Source organism: Panicum virgatum, chromosome 8N (assembly GCF_016808335.1).
Source record: "Panicum virgatum strain AP13 chromosome 8N, P.virgatum_v5, whole genome shotgun sequence".
Taxonomy (NCBI): domain Eukaryota; kingdom Viridiplantae; phylum Streptophyta; class Magnoliopsida; order Poales; family Poaceae; genus Panicum; species Panicum virgatum.
In genome coordinates, this window is record NC_053152.1 from 12,373,955 (window position 1) to 12,385,921 (window position 11,967).

The window sequence follows — 11,967 nt, forward strand, 5'->3', positions numbered from 1 at the left end:
GGTATCATGATTGAATTATGGAGGGAAAAAAACTCACGACAGAGATACGTTTACACAGTACAGCACTAGTACACATCCGTAGAGACATTGCGGGTGTGTTTCTAACTGTAAATGATAAGCAACCAGAAATCCCAGCTGAGCAACCAGCACCAGCAGTCCAAGGGTACAGCTCTAAGGCATGGTATCCTGTCACTCAGCACGTACTCTCTTTAAAAAAAAAGAAAAAAGAAACACGTACTCTTTTTCTAGGCTGCCCTAGATAGCATCAGCACATTCATTCGCTCATTTTTCAAATATATTTTTGTCATGTACAAGCGTACAGCTAAATCACATTAAAACGGCCCAATAAAATTATTACCCACGCACTGCACTGTGTTGGGTCACAGTTGGCACAATACTTTGTTCACCATGATTTCACAATCGCCACTCTTGGGTTTATGCGTGAGTTTTGCCTTTTTTCCAAGCAAAATTTTGTGCTCACTAACTCATAATTGTACACATTATTATGGCAAAAACCTGAGCAAATTTTGGTTCCTTTATGTTATGGTAGTGATGCGAAATTGTCTAGATGCTCTCAGCAGAAATTCATAAGATTGATATGAATCTGGTGCCTCTTTAATTTGTTGCCTGACATCAATGAGGTTCATAAAAATATGGAATAAGCTGATTTTTTAGAAATGAAAAAAAATCCCTAGCCTCTGCAACTGTACACAGATAAATTATTGCGTAGTTTTCAGTTCAATTGCTATTTGTAAAAATACGGGAGCAGAGCCAGGTGTGCAAAAATAAGAGAAAAAAATTCGTAACAAAATTCTAACATTGTTGTTCCATCTGTTCTTGATGAACATATCCAATGGTTTTCGATGCTTTAAATATGCCGAGCACAAGAAAGGGACTTATTACTAAGCGAAACTCATGTGAAAAAAAGATGAGTATGTGACTTATAGGTGACCTTGTTTTGATCAAACATGTAAGCAAAGGTCCAAAGGTTGTACTACCGATGCAATTTAACATATGAACAACATGATTTACAGGTTGCCCGCCCTCGAAATTAAAGGCGAAACCTGAGGTACAAATAATGTCCAAGCAGCAGTAAAACACTGGATACGAGAAATATAAAGTAGGCAACAAATGAAAAATACTGTGAGGAAGTGAATGAAATTTGACAATGACGTCGTACCAATCTGTGTACAAGCGGCTCAGGAAATGCGCACGCCGTGTACAGCAGAGAGTGCCACTGCACAGCAGTGAGATGATGATCACGGCCGGCCGGGGTGCCCATCTCCAGTGAATTGAAGCAGCTAGCAGCTGAACCAACGCTGAAGGCTCTCGTTGAGCAGGATACGGAGCGCAGGATCCTCCTGTTACAACTCCTATTCCGTAATAAGCACACTAAATGCTGCGCCGGTATTATATTGTTCGTGGCTGGCCGGTGATTTTTTTTTTTGACAGATGAGATCTTAAAAAACACTTGAGAAATGATTGGGAATTTTAAAAAAAACCTTGAGAAATGGTTGGGAATTTTAAAAAAGCACTTGAGAAATGGTTGGGAATTTCTTTTTTTCCTGTGGTTTAAATCGTGTTTGCAACTCACTGGATCATTGTTCAACGATGTTATGGTTACAGCATTAGCCCAAACTGATTAACTTTCCTCTTTTCCATCTCTTTCGTCACCTGCATGCCCATAGGCCATAGGCCCAACTATGTAGTCGGCCCATGTGCACTAGTAGCATTGAGCTCTCTCTCTCTCTCTCTCTCTCTCTCTCTCTCTCTCTCTCTCTCTCTCTCTGTTTTTTTATTTAAATACAAGGCCCAAATTAGCTCAAAGAACCTGGCCCAGTCTTGTGGAAAAAAAAACCTTCATCAAACACGATAACAGGGAGGGTTTACTTTGTAGAAAAGAGTTATATATATATATATTGGATTACTGGATCCACCTAACAAGTTGATAAAATAAACTAAAATATCATTACACATAAATAATTTAGAAGGAGAAATAAACTAGAGTAGTATATCATCGTAATTAATTAGCTGATTCAAAAAATACCATTGGTGCATCCTTAGTTGCTGGCCTTTTGAGTTGAGTAAGCATGACTTTAACGTGACAAAAAGGGTTGTTAATTAAATAAATAGTTTCCCGTGTGGTAGTAGTGAAATTTTAAGCCCAATATAGTCACTCCCGTATTTGCAAGCATATCTAGGGAGAATGGATCTCGTTCTATAAATAAAATGGATCACAAGGGAATTCTACAAACGTTTAGTAAACATGTCTTTTTTTCATAGATTATGGAAAGTATGCCGCGTGTTTTAGACGACAAAATAGATTTTAAACGTACAAAATTGACAGTATTTCAGAAAGAGAAAAGGGCTCATCAAATACGAAGAACGTCTCCTTTACAGTGTGCAGATTGCAAGATTCCAATTTGGAACCTTAAGAGCGATCAATTACTTAAGCAGCATATCCCAGCAGGCACAAGAAAGTTCAAGCAGCAGTCACATCAGAGATCAGAACGAAATGGTTTCTTCCCCATCTTGATAATTTACACGCATGGCACATTCTTCAGAGTTCAGACCCTCACGCACACTCTGTTTCCCGGTAAAATCAAACGCAGCAGCAGCCAGCATTGCTCACAGGCTGGGCGTCCTCTCGGCGGCGCCGGAGATGACGGTGAGGAGGTTGTTGCCGAAGGGGTCGCTGAGGTGCTTGGCGAGGTTCTCGACGGGGCCTTCGCCGGTGACGTACGCCTGGATGAAGAAGGCGAGCATGGAGAACATGGCCAGCCGGCCGTTCTTGATCTCCTTCACCTTGAGGATGGCAGCCTGGTCGGGGTCGCTGGCCAGGCCCAAGGGGTCGAACGGGCCGCCGGGGTGCAGCTTGTCCTCCAGGTCCAGGCCGTTGATGATCCGGTAGTACTCGGCGCCGCCGACGAGGACGACCTCGGCGATGACGGCCACCACCAGGTTGATGGGGATGCTGTTGCCGAAGTAGCTGAGGGTGTTGCCGTCCAGGAGCAGGGCGCCGGTCTGCAACCATTGCCGTGGCGCCATCCATGAGTTCAGGCTTCTAGCTACTTTCAGAGATTGCAATACTACTCTACCCACTGGAATGTGAAATCTATGCAAAACTATGCTGCGTCTTGTGTTCTATATATATATTCTTTCTCGTAAATTCAATGGCACGCAATTCTTCGGCGCATTTGAGAAAGAAAAAAATGCTACTGAAGTGTGAATATTCTGAGAGAGCCGGTGATCAGGACCTTGAACCAGACGGCCTCAGGGCCGCAGTTGGCGCCGAACTTGTTGCACGCCTCCGGGATGACGGCACCGGCGGCGCCGAGCATGGCCCACCTGGCATGGATCAGCTCGTAGGCCTGGTACCTGCAGGGTTATAGTAAGTGAGGTCATTAGAATCTACATGTTCATCAGTGTCCAGGCAGTGCAGGCGATTTGTTGCAAGGGATAGAGATATGAGACTCACTTGGCGAAGTCCCCTGGCTTCTTGCCCAGACCAAAAGGATCGTAGCCATAGCTGCAAGTTGGAAGGGCAAGATGGCTCAGTTCAGATGCATTCAGTTGGATTTTATGCTGCATTTCATTTGAACAAAAAGTAGAACCAGAGACAGCCTTAATAGTTGATGAACACTGCTGCTTAAAAGTGTGAGAAAATTAGTCACAAAAAAAAGTGTGAGAAAATTAGCCAAAATTTAAAATGCTGGTCTGAATGTTTGAGACAGGTCTGTGCTTTCAGAAGGAATTTGACAGACAGCAAAGTTGCGCCATTAGGCGTGAACAATCTGAATTTGACAACCAAACTACTTCTTTTCACAAATGTATTCTTTTCTCCCAGTATATGATACACTGTCTATTTTTCAAACCAACAAGTAGTACTTAACCTGATTTCAGCCAAAACTACCAACTGAAATCCAAATTTTCTAAAACAAATATGAAGATAGCTTTGGATAGGAGCGCTTGGAAACTAGCTATCAATGTACCTGAACCGTGACTTTTGTTTCTTTTGGGTTTTATCTCTAGCATACCCCAACTTGCTTGGAAAAAATGCTATGTTGTTGTTGTTGTAAATATGAATCCTATGGCAAGCAAAATTAGAGTAAATTAGAGTTTATTATGTGACTTACTCTCCAGCGACCTCTCCCGTGAGGTACTCCGGCACCTCCGAGCGGTCCAAGAGACCATCCGGCAGGAAGATCCTCCTGTCAGGGCCTATCAAGAAACACACACATACACACACAAAAAGGCAATCATCACACAAGAGGCTCCTGAATTTTCATGGCGAAGCACTTAAAAACGCCAAATAGAAGTGATCCCAGAAGTTGTGCAATCTCAGTAATCAGGTTCTAGTCTACTCACCATACCACTTGGCGAGCTCATCGCTGATGTCCGGGGATGAGGATGATACGGCGGCGGGCTTGGGCTTCTGGGCAGGCTTCTTTTTGAAGAGGGAGACGATCTTCTGCGCCCCAGCGGTCGGTGTAGTGGTGGCATACCGGGAGGAGCCGGCAAAGTTGAGCTGGGTGCCGAGGATCTTCGATGGAGCGAGCGCCGCCATTGCCGCAGACCCACAATTCAGAGGAAGATTGCAGCAGGAGGGGATGGCTGATGGGCGTTTGTGGAGGGAAAGATAAGCTAGTTTAAATGGATGGAAATGGGGATCGGAGGATGCTGTGGGCCTAGCTGAGATTTGGCAATAGGAGCTGCCATTGGCTGGGTGCCCAGGAGGGCTATCTATTGCTTGGAGGCGATTGGGCAGGCCATGCTTATTTGGCAGATAGGGCGCTGATGTGGTAACTTTAGAGGGTGCTGATGTGGCAGCACTACGGCCTCTTGTGAGCTTGTTTGTCAGTACTCAGTGGGGGCTAAATGGGCAAAACATGATAGATAGAGACCGAGGGAGAACCAACTAGAGAGAGAAAGAACCAAGACAGCCATTCCAGGCCACACACTGGTATCAAGAGGGTGAAGAACACACGTACAAGCACAAAATAGAGTTCATCTGAACCTGACGCATCGATTCATCCTAAAATTTAAAATCTATGATGAGCAACCCCAGTAGCAGGACATTACTCAACATGATGGCATGCAACTAATATTATCGACAAGAAATCACCGGCCTTGTTTCAGGATCCTACTTAGATACAAACCTACTGACTGATGAGAAAGAGAGCCATGCGATGCAACAGTCTGGATTCTAGATCTAAGTGCTACTGCCTTTCAAGATAAACACTGCTTCTAATCTTCACTTGATACACAGTTGAAGGCAGCTAATATCAACAATGATGCTGCGGGTGCAGCTCAACGCCATTTTTCGATCCCTTTTGATGTTGCCGTCACAAGCTTCTTGGTGTTTATAACCAGCTCGTCGAATAAAGCAACAACAGTGTCCCTGGAATAGAGGAGGAAGAAATGATGAAAACACTGCATTACAATAGCCATGTTCTTTCGCATAAACAAATTGGTGATACGAAAACAATGTGAGGTGCAAAAGAGACAATAGGCTGGGAGACCAAACACGTCCAATGTTATTTATGGTATCAGACAATAGTATGTTCTCTAGTAGAACAATTGGAGTTTTCCTTCCAGATATAGAAAATTAAGAACACGATATTTGAAGGTAGATTAGAGAGGAAGATCTTATTTTTGTTATTTATGCGCAAGAACTTGTTGTCACTTTATATCTATATACTCACACAACTATACCTTTGGCACCACTTCAAATATCTCAGTACTTCGCTGTTAAAGTCAGACGAAACAGGATTTCAAAGAATTTGCACTAGTCTTCTAATAACTGATGAATTCATCAACTAGGCTGTAGAACTAGGCGATTCAAATGAAGCTATGGAGGCCATTTATGAATGATTCCCTACGGCATTGGCTTCTTGCAAGATGTACAGAAAATACCTTACATCCGACGAAATTCACTGAGCAATACAATTACTTTGAGTTTCTTTAGATTCAGAGTAGATACTACAGCTAGCATTTTCGTGTTTTAAGACTCCAGATGATTGATATGATGTACACCACCTACCTCTGTACAGGAACCATATAAAGTTTTGGAAAAGATACGGTCAAAATTGCGAAAAGATACGGTCAAAATTGCCTAACATTAATGTAAGAGGAAATATGGATCAAGATAAATTATCAGTAGAATCTAAAGATAGTTCAGAAAATACAGCAGATCTGCGCACATAAATCATTTCACACCCCGCACCCTCCAAGGCAGGCAGCCACCCACCCACCTACGCACGTATAAAAAGATGCTGCTACGCTTGAAAAAGACAAATAAATTAGGATGATACATGTGAACTCTAATGTGTTGATAGTACATGGCATTTGATTATGAATGTGATGATTATGCAATGCTAATTTTGAATAGAAGTGGGGAAATTTAAACAACTTAGAACTGAACAGAATTAATGGAACATGATTATTGAATCGTATATTTACAATGTTATTCATGAACATTAAAAATATCCATTTAAGACATGCTGTGGAAACTGCCAAACTGGCAAAAACATACTAAATCAAGTGAAAGAAAAAAAAAGTTTACATACTTAAGACTAGTGCTGCAAGTTAAGAAAACTAGCTACAGTGCACAAGGTATCATGAACTGAAACATTTGCCAGAACAAATAGCATAAAAGATAATTTTCCTATGTCTGCAATATACTCACGTAGGCAAATGTGGAGCTTCCTGGAACATTTTTCCAATATTTGAGTATCTTTTGTGCTCATCATATGCAATTCCTTTGCCCATGCCATAACCAAAACCCATTCCAACACCACAACCAGCTCCAACACCAAAGCCTAAAGTGAGTCCAGGAAATCCAAACCCTAGTCCTGCACCTAAAATAATCAGGGGAAAAATATAAGTACGCAGGTGTACACCATTGATGAAGAAAAAAGATTATGTAAAAAGTGAGAGAGTATACAGGGAAACATTGGTAAAGATATTTATACAAGAACACAAGACTTCACCATTACTATTTTCTACAAGAATGCCCCCCCCTAAAGTACTTAATTTCAGAAATAATTTATGCAAATTTAGTTGTGATTGTGCTTTGTCAATATGACGCAGTTAATATCCTCCAGATCCTATTTACCTTCCACCCTTTGCATAAGCTAAAATGGGCCTTTCAATTCATCCCTTCCAAATCTCAATTTGAAAAACAAACTCATTGAACCCTTTTATCATAAGGGGACTCTCCTATGCCCGGTGTACACCAGGAGAAATAAGTAAGCTCAGTCTCTACCCTCTAATTTCCAAATTTGAATTTGAATAACAAAGCCGTTGTATCCTCCATAGGCTTCCGAGTGTACACCATACATATTATGTGGTGCTCTCTTGCGCCCAGTGTAAACCAGGAGGCATTGGTATGCACTACCTCCATCACCCTCTACCTTTTACCGCTATGGTGAAAGGATTGATTGAGTGATAGGTACAGAATAAAATTCCATAGATGTATGGATCTTTGGATTTGTGATCCAGGAGACAATACCTATTGTTCGTTTCTATCACAATTTTAATTTGAACAAACAAATCATTTCTCACTTCAGATCATATATCTGACATAGATATGTAACAGATCCACTCAAAAAATTCAGAAATCTAACAACTCAACCATCAGTATTAAATTGATCAGCTAACTTTCATAACTAATCCTCTGAATTGCACAAGGAAGCTCTGCAATTCTGACCAAAAGTTCCTCATTTTTTTTCTTGTAAATTCCCTGATTTGGCCACTTGGGACAGCAACTATCCTATCCAGTGTTGCGACAAACAGTCGCTCAGAGAACACCAGCTGAACCTACAGAAACTGAAAATCATAATGCCCTGATAACCAAGCAGTGTGCTAAATTCCTTTTGTACTCAATACATGAATTGACACCAATTTCAAGTTCTCGACATCACTAAGCCTCTTAGGAATAAATTAAACTACATAGATCAGTCAGTTCCAGAATCCAACACGCAGTCTATGAGGAAAAAAAATCCTAAACCCTCAACTAGTGTGACTCCCTATCGTGCCCCATTTCGACCCCAGCCCGGCAACCGGATTCCTCCCTAACCCCTATGGGTAGGGAAGGGATTAGATGGGGTGAATACGGTACAGCCAATCGTTTCACCTACCACAACCCACCGATTGAATCATCCCGCAAGGAGAAGAACGGGAGGCCACAGCCCACAATTTTACAGGAAGAGAGGGGATGGCCGGGAGCTTTTACCGCCGAACAATCCGACGCCGGCGCCGGCGCCGCAGCCGATGCCGCAGCCGAAGCCGGGGCCGATCTTGCCGAGCTCATTGGACGTGATCTCCGGCAGCTTCCAGAGAAGCCCCTTCTCGCCCCCTCCGCCGCCGCCTCCCTGCATCTTCTTCACCATCGCCTCCCCTCTCTCCGCGCTGCTCGTCCGTCCTCCGCGAGGGTCGAGGGTGGTGTGCTCTCGTTAATACTAATATAAATGGGCTTTTGAGCCTTGTTGGGCCGTAGCTACCTATGCTTACGCTAGGCCCAAAATTGGCTGAGAGAAACATGCAGTTTTTTTTATTTTTTATTTTTTTTTATTTTCATTTTTTACAAAAATATATTTTCGTTTTCCAAATTTACAAGAATATATCCCGGCCGCCCAGCTGCCGGGTGGCCGGCACCTGGTCGCCCCGCTGCCGGGCGGCAGGGGCTTATCTGTAAAAATTTTCGTAAAAAATTACGTTCCAGTCCCTGAAAGACAGGTCGCCCGGCAGCGGGGCGGCCGACCCCTCAGACCGCCCGGCAGCTGGGCGGCCGGTCCAGGCTAGCTGGTTCTTCAATATTTTCAGAGGACGGAAAGAGCTCGTGTTTCATCTGGCTGCTAGTCTGATCGTGACAGGCTCACTGCTCTCTCTCCACCGAGCAAATCAGCACATGCTCTCTTTTTTCCACGCCAAACACAGCAGAGCAATCAATTAACAGCAGCAGCTCTCTCTCTCTCTTCTCTCTCATGCATGCACACTCACGCACTGGCAAAAGCTCTCTCTTCTCTCTCACTCATGCACACTCTCTCTTCTCTCCCGTCCAGGAAGATCTCGTGTTTCATCTGCCTGTTGGTCTGATCGTGACAGTGAGGAACAGAGGTGGCGGCGGCTTGAGAGGAGGCACATGGCGTGAGGAGCAGGAGCCCAGGCTGCTGGCGGTGGTGTGGTTGGGAAAAAGAAATAACTGGGGGCATTAAAGAGGAGCTCTAGCTGCTGCTTGTGCTATGTGCCAGTGCGTGAGTGTGCATGCATGCATGAGAGAGATGAGAGAGAGAGAGCTGCTGCTGCTAATTGATTGCTCTGCTGTGCTTGGCGTGGAAAAAGGAGAGCATGTGCTGATTTGCTCGGTGGAGAGAGAGAGCAGTGAGCCTATCACAATCAGACTAGTAGTCAGATGAAACACGAGCTCTTCCCGTCCTCTGAAAATATTGAAGAACCAGCTAGTCTGGACCGGCCGCCCAGCTGCCGGGCGACCGGTCCTTCAGGGACCGGAACGCAATTTTTTTACGAAAATTTTTACAGATAAGTCCCAGCCACCGGCAGTGGGGCGACTAGGTGCCGGTCGCCCGGCAGCTGGGCCGCCGGGGTATATTTCTGTAAATTTCAAAAATGAAAATATATTTTTGTAAAAAACGAAAATGAAAAATATAAAAATAAAAAAACCGCAGAGAAATATCATATCATGCTTGACCTGGGCCAAGAGAAATGTCCCTCACCACAACCTTCCCTTGCTCCTCTTTTTTCTGTATGAAATAAAAAAAGGAAAATTTGGATCTGTACTATTAAAAAATTCCAATGTTAAATATATACCATCATGATCTATATGTCATTGACTCATGTGAACTCCACACGTCAGTGAGATAACGGTGGTATATATCTAACTTTGGGATCTTTTAACACAAATCTAATTTGACTAGCGCTCGCCAGAAACGCAGCTGGCGTGCGATTCACCTACTGCACTCCACTCCAACGGGCCCACAACCACATACAAAATGATCTAGCCGGCCTGCTGGGCAGCGCCAAGATTACTGCGCCACGGACTTTTTTCCCTTCTTTTTCATTTTTGTTTTTTCATTTCAATAATTTTTGTGTTATATCATTTTGTATGTGTGTACATTGTGGACAAGTTATACATAAAATTCTCCAAACAACATTCATAAAAGATAAAAATTATAACCTATAAGTTTTTCGTATCATGAAAGTGGTGGCACAAAATTATCGAATAAAGAAATTATCAAAAAGAGGATGTCGGTGTTTACCGCCAAGCCTGCTCAAGGATACCCTTAGCAGTAGGGTTTGTAGGTATGGATCGACGACTCTGGAACTCGATGGTGCAAGGAACACAAACATTTAGACAGGTTCGGGCCGCGAGTTGCATAATACCCTACGTCCTGTGTGGTGGTTTGTATTGCCTTAGGTGTAGATGTGTTTCGAGGGGGTCCCTGCCCGTCCTTATATATCCGGGGGACAGGGTTACATGGAAAGTCCTAGCTGAGTACAGTTGGAGTCCTTCTACAACACGATCGGGTAGTTTCCTTGTACTGCAGCTAGTACTACGCCTATTCGGGTAGTTACAAAAGAGGTAACGTACATCCATGAGCCATCCCTTACTCTAGAACATTCTATGCCTGTGAGCAGTCCCACTGTCCCGGGTCTGACAAGCCCCCGAGCTCTTCGTAGCCGAGTCCTGCAGGCGTCCAGTACTTGAACGGCGTCTTCGAGTACTTCAAGTAGTCAGAACATCCTTCTGGTTGCTTCTGGGTCTTCCTTCTGATGCGCCGAGAAGTCCTCCAAGTACTTGTAGTTGCTCCGAGGCTGTGAGGCGCTCAAGCTCCGAAATTTTGATCATATATGGTGCACGAAGTACTCGCGTTCCATATGGAGTAGCCCCCGAGCCTTAGGTTGAATCGCAGAATCAGGCTGAGGGTCACTTCAGTCTTTTTCCTTCTTTATTTTTCAAAAAATTTGAAAAATAAATCTCTGATGCACATATCCCGCAGCCCCCGAGTCTTGAATTTAAATTCCTCCATTTAGATTTAAGAATCAATGTAAACTCGTGGGAAAAACTGAAAACTTCCCTGAGAAGGAAAGAATCCGTTGGCATCCCAAATATTCACAAAATTGCCCTTGAAGACCGTATAAAGCCGATTGAAAACTTCCAAGGGTTTTACCCCTTGAACTCCTGGCCGCCGTCAAACTCAGATTCACATTTGCCTCTTCTCAGTCAAAATCCAAAAGCCCATCTCGTAGCCCCCGAGCTAAAGCTCGTGACTGTGAGATGGCTCCCAAGAAGAACAAGTCCAAGATTGAAGAGGGAACGATCGCCAATATGCCCACAGGTTGGTGTAAAAGTAACATGTCTGAATCACTGGTCCGGGAGTTGGAGATTATGGGACTCCTCCAAGAGCAGGGCGTAAGCCAGTGGCGCACTGATGAAGGAGAAGATTACCCCATGGAAGGTACCCTTGAGACCATTATGTTTCGCGATTTTGTAGAACGTGGTCTCACTCTTCCCGTGTCAGAATTTTTCTATAGACTTCTTCAGTTTTGGGGAATTCAGTTACATCATCTCACTCCCCAATCCATCTTGCATCTTTTAATTTTTACTCATTTCTGTGAAGCATTCCTTGGAATTCTGCCCCATTTCCACCTTTTCCAACGTTTCTTCTTCCTTGTTCCAATCCCTAATGCCACCAATCCCGCCGTCATCGTTGGATGTGAATTGGTACTCCGCCCTGAGAACCGAGGCTAGTACTTGGTTTATGATCCGGCGGGTCAAGGAGCCGAATGGAAGAAATTCTAGTTTCATGTTGGGAACTTTGAATCCCCACTTCCAGAAAGGACTACTAGTGCCCCCCAAGTCCAGGAGAGTTGGTCGAGTAGAGGATCTGGTGGCAAGCAAGTTGAAACCATTCTTCGTGCGATTGCCATTATTAGGAAAAAGAG

At 43.8% G+C, this 11,967-nt stretch overlaps 2 protein-coding genes across 2 annotated transcripts; both read right to left on the reverse strand.

Annotated features, from left to right (window-relative positions):
* Positions 1 to 2,377: 2,377 nt before the first annotated feature.
* Positions 2,378 to 4,712, reverse strand: LOC120686583 (chlorophyll a-b binding protein CP26, chloroplastic-like). The gene is made up of 5 exons (XM_039968794.1): positions 4,369 to 4,712; positions 4,137 to 4,221; positions 3,479 to 3,529; positions 3,258 to 3,378; positions 2,378 to 3,024 (listed from the first exon to the last, which is right to left on the reverse strand). Exons 1-5 carry the CDS (start codon positions 4,565 to 4,567, stop codon positions 2,629 to 2,631), a joined length of 852 nt encoding a protein of 283 aa, XP_039824728.1. The 5' UTR covers positions 4,568 to 4,712; the 3' UTR covers positions 2,378 to 2,628.
* Positions 4,713 to 4,931: 219 nt separating this feature from the next.
* On the reverse strand, positions 4,932 to 8,439 carry LOC120686584 (glycine-rich cell wall structural protein 2-like). The gene is made up of 3 exons (XM_039968795.1): positions 8,237 to 8,439; positions 6,689 to 6,860; positions 4,932 to 5,401 (listed from the first exon to the last, which is right to left on the reverse strand). Exons 1-3 carry the CDS (start codon positions 8,391 to 8,393, stop codon positions 5,311 to 5,313), a joined length of 420 nt encoding a protein of 139 aa, XP_039824729.1. The 5' UTR covers positions 8,394 to 8,439; the 3' UTR covers positions 4,932 to 5,310.
* Positions 8,440 to 11,967: the final 3,528 nt, after the last annotated feature.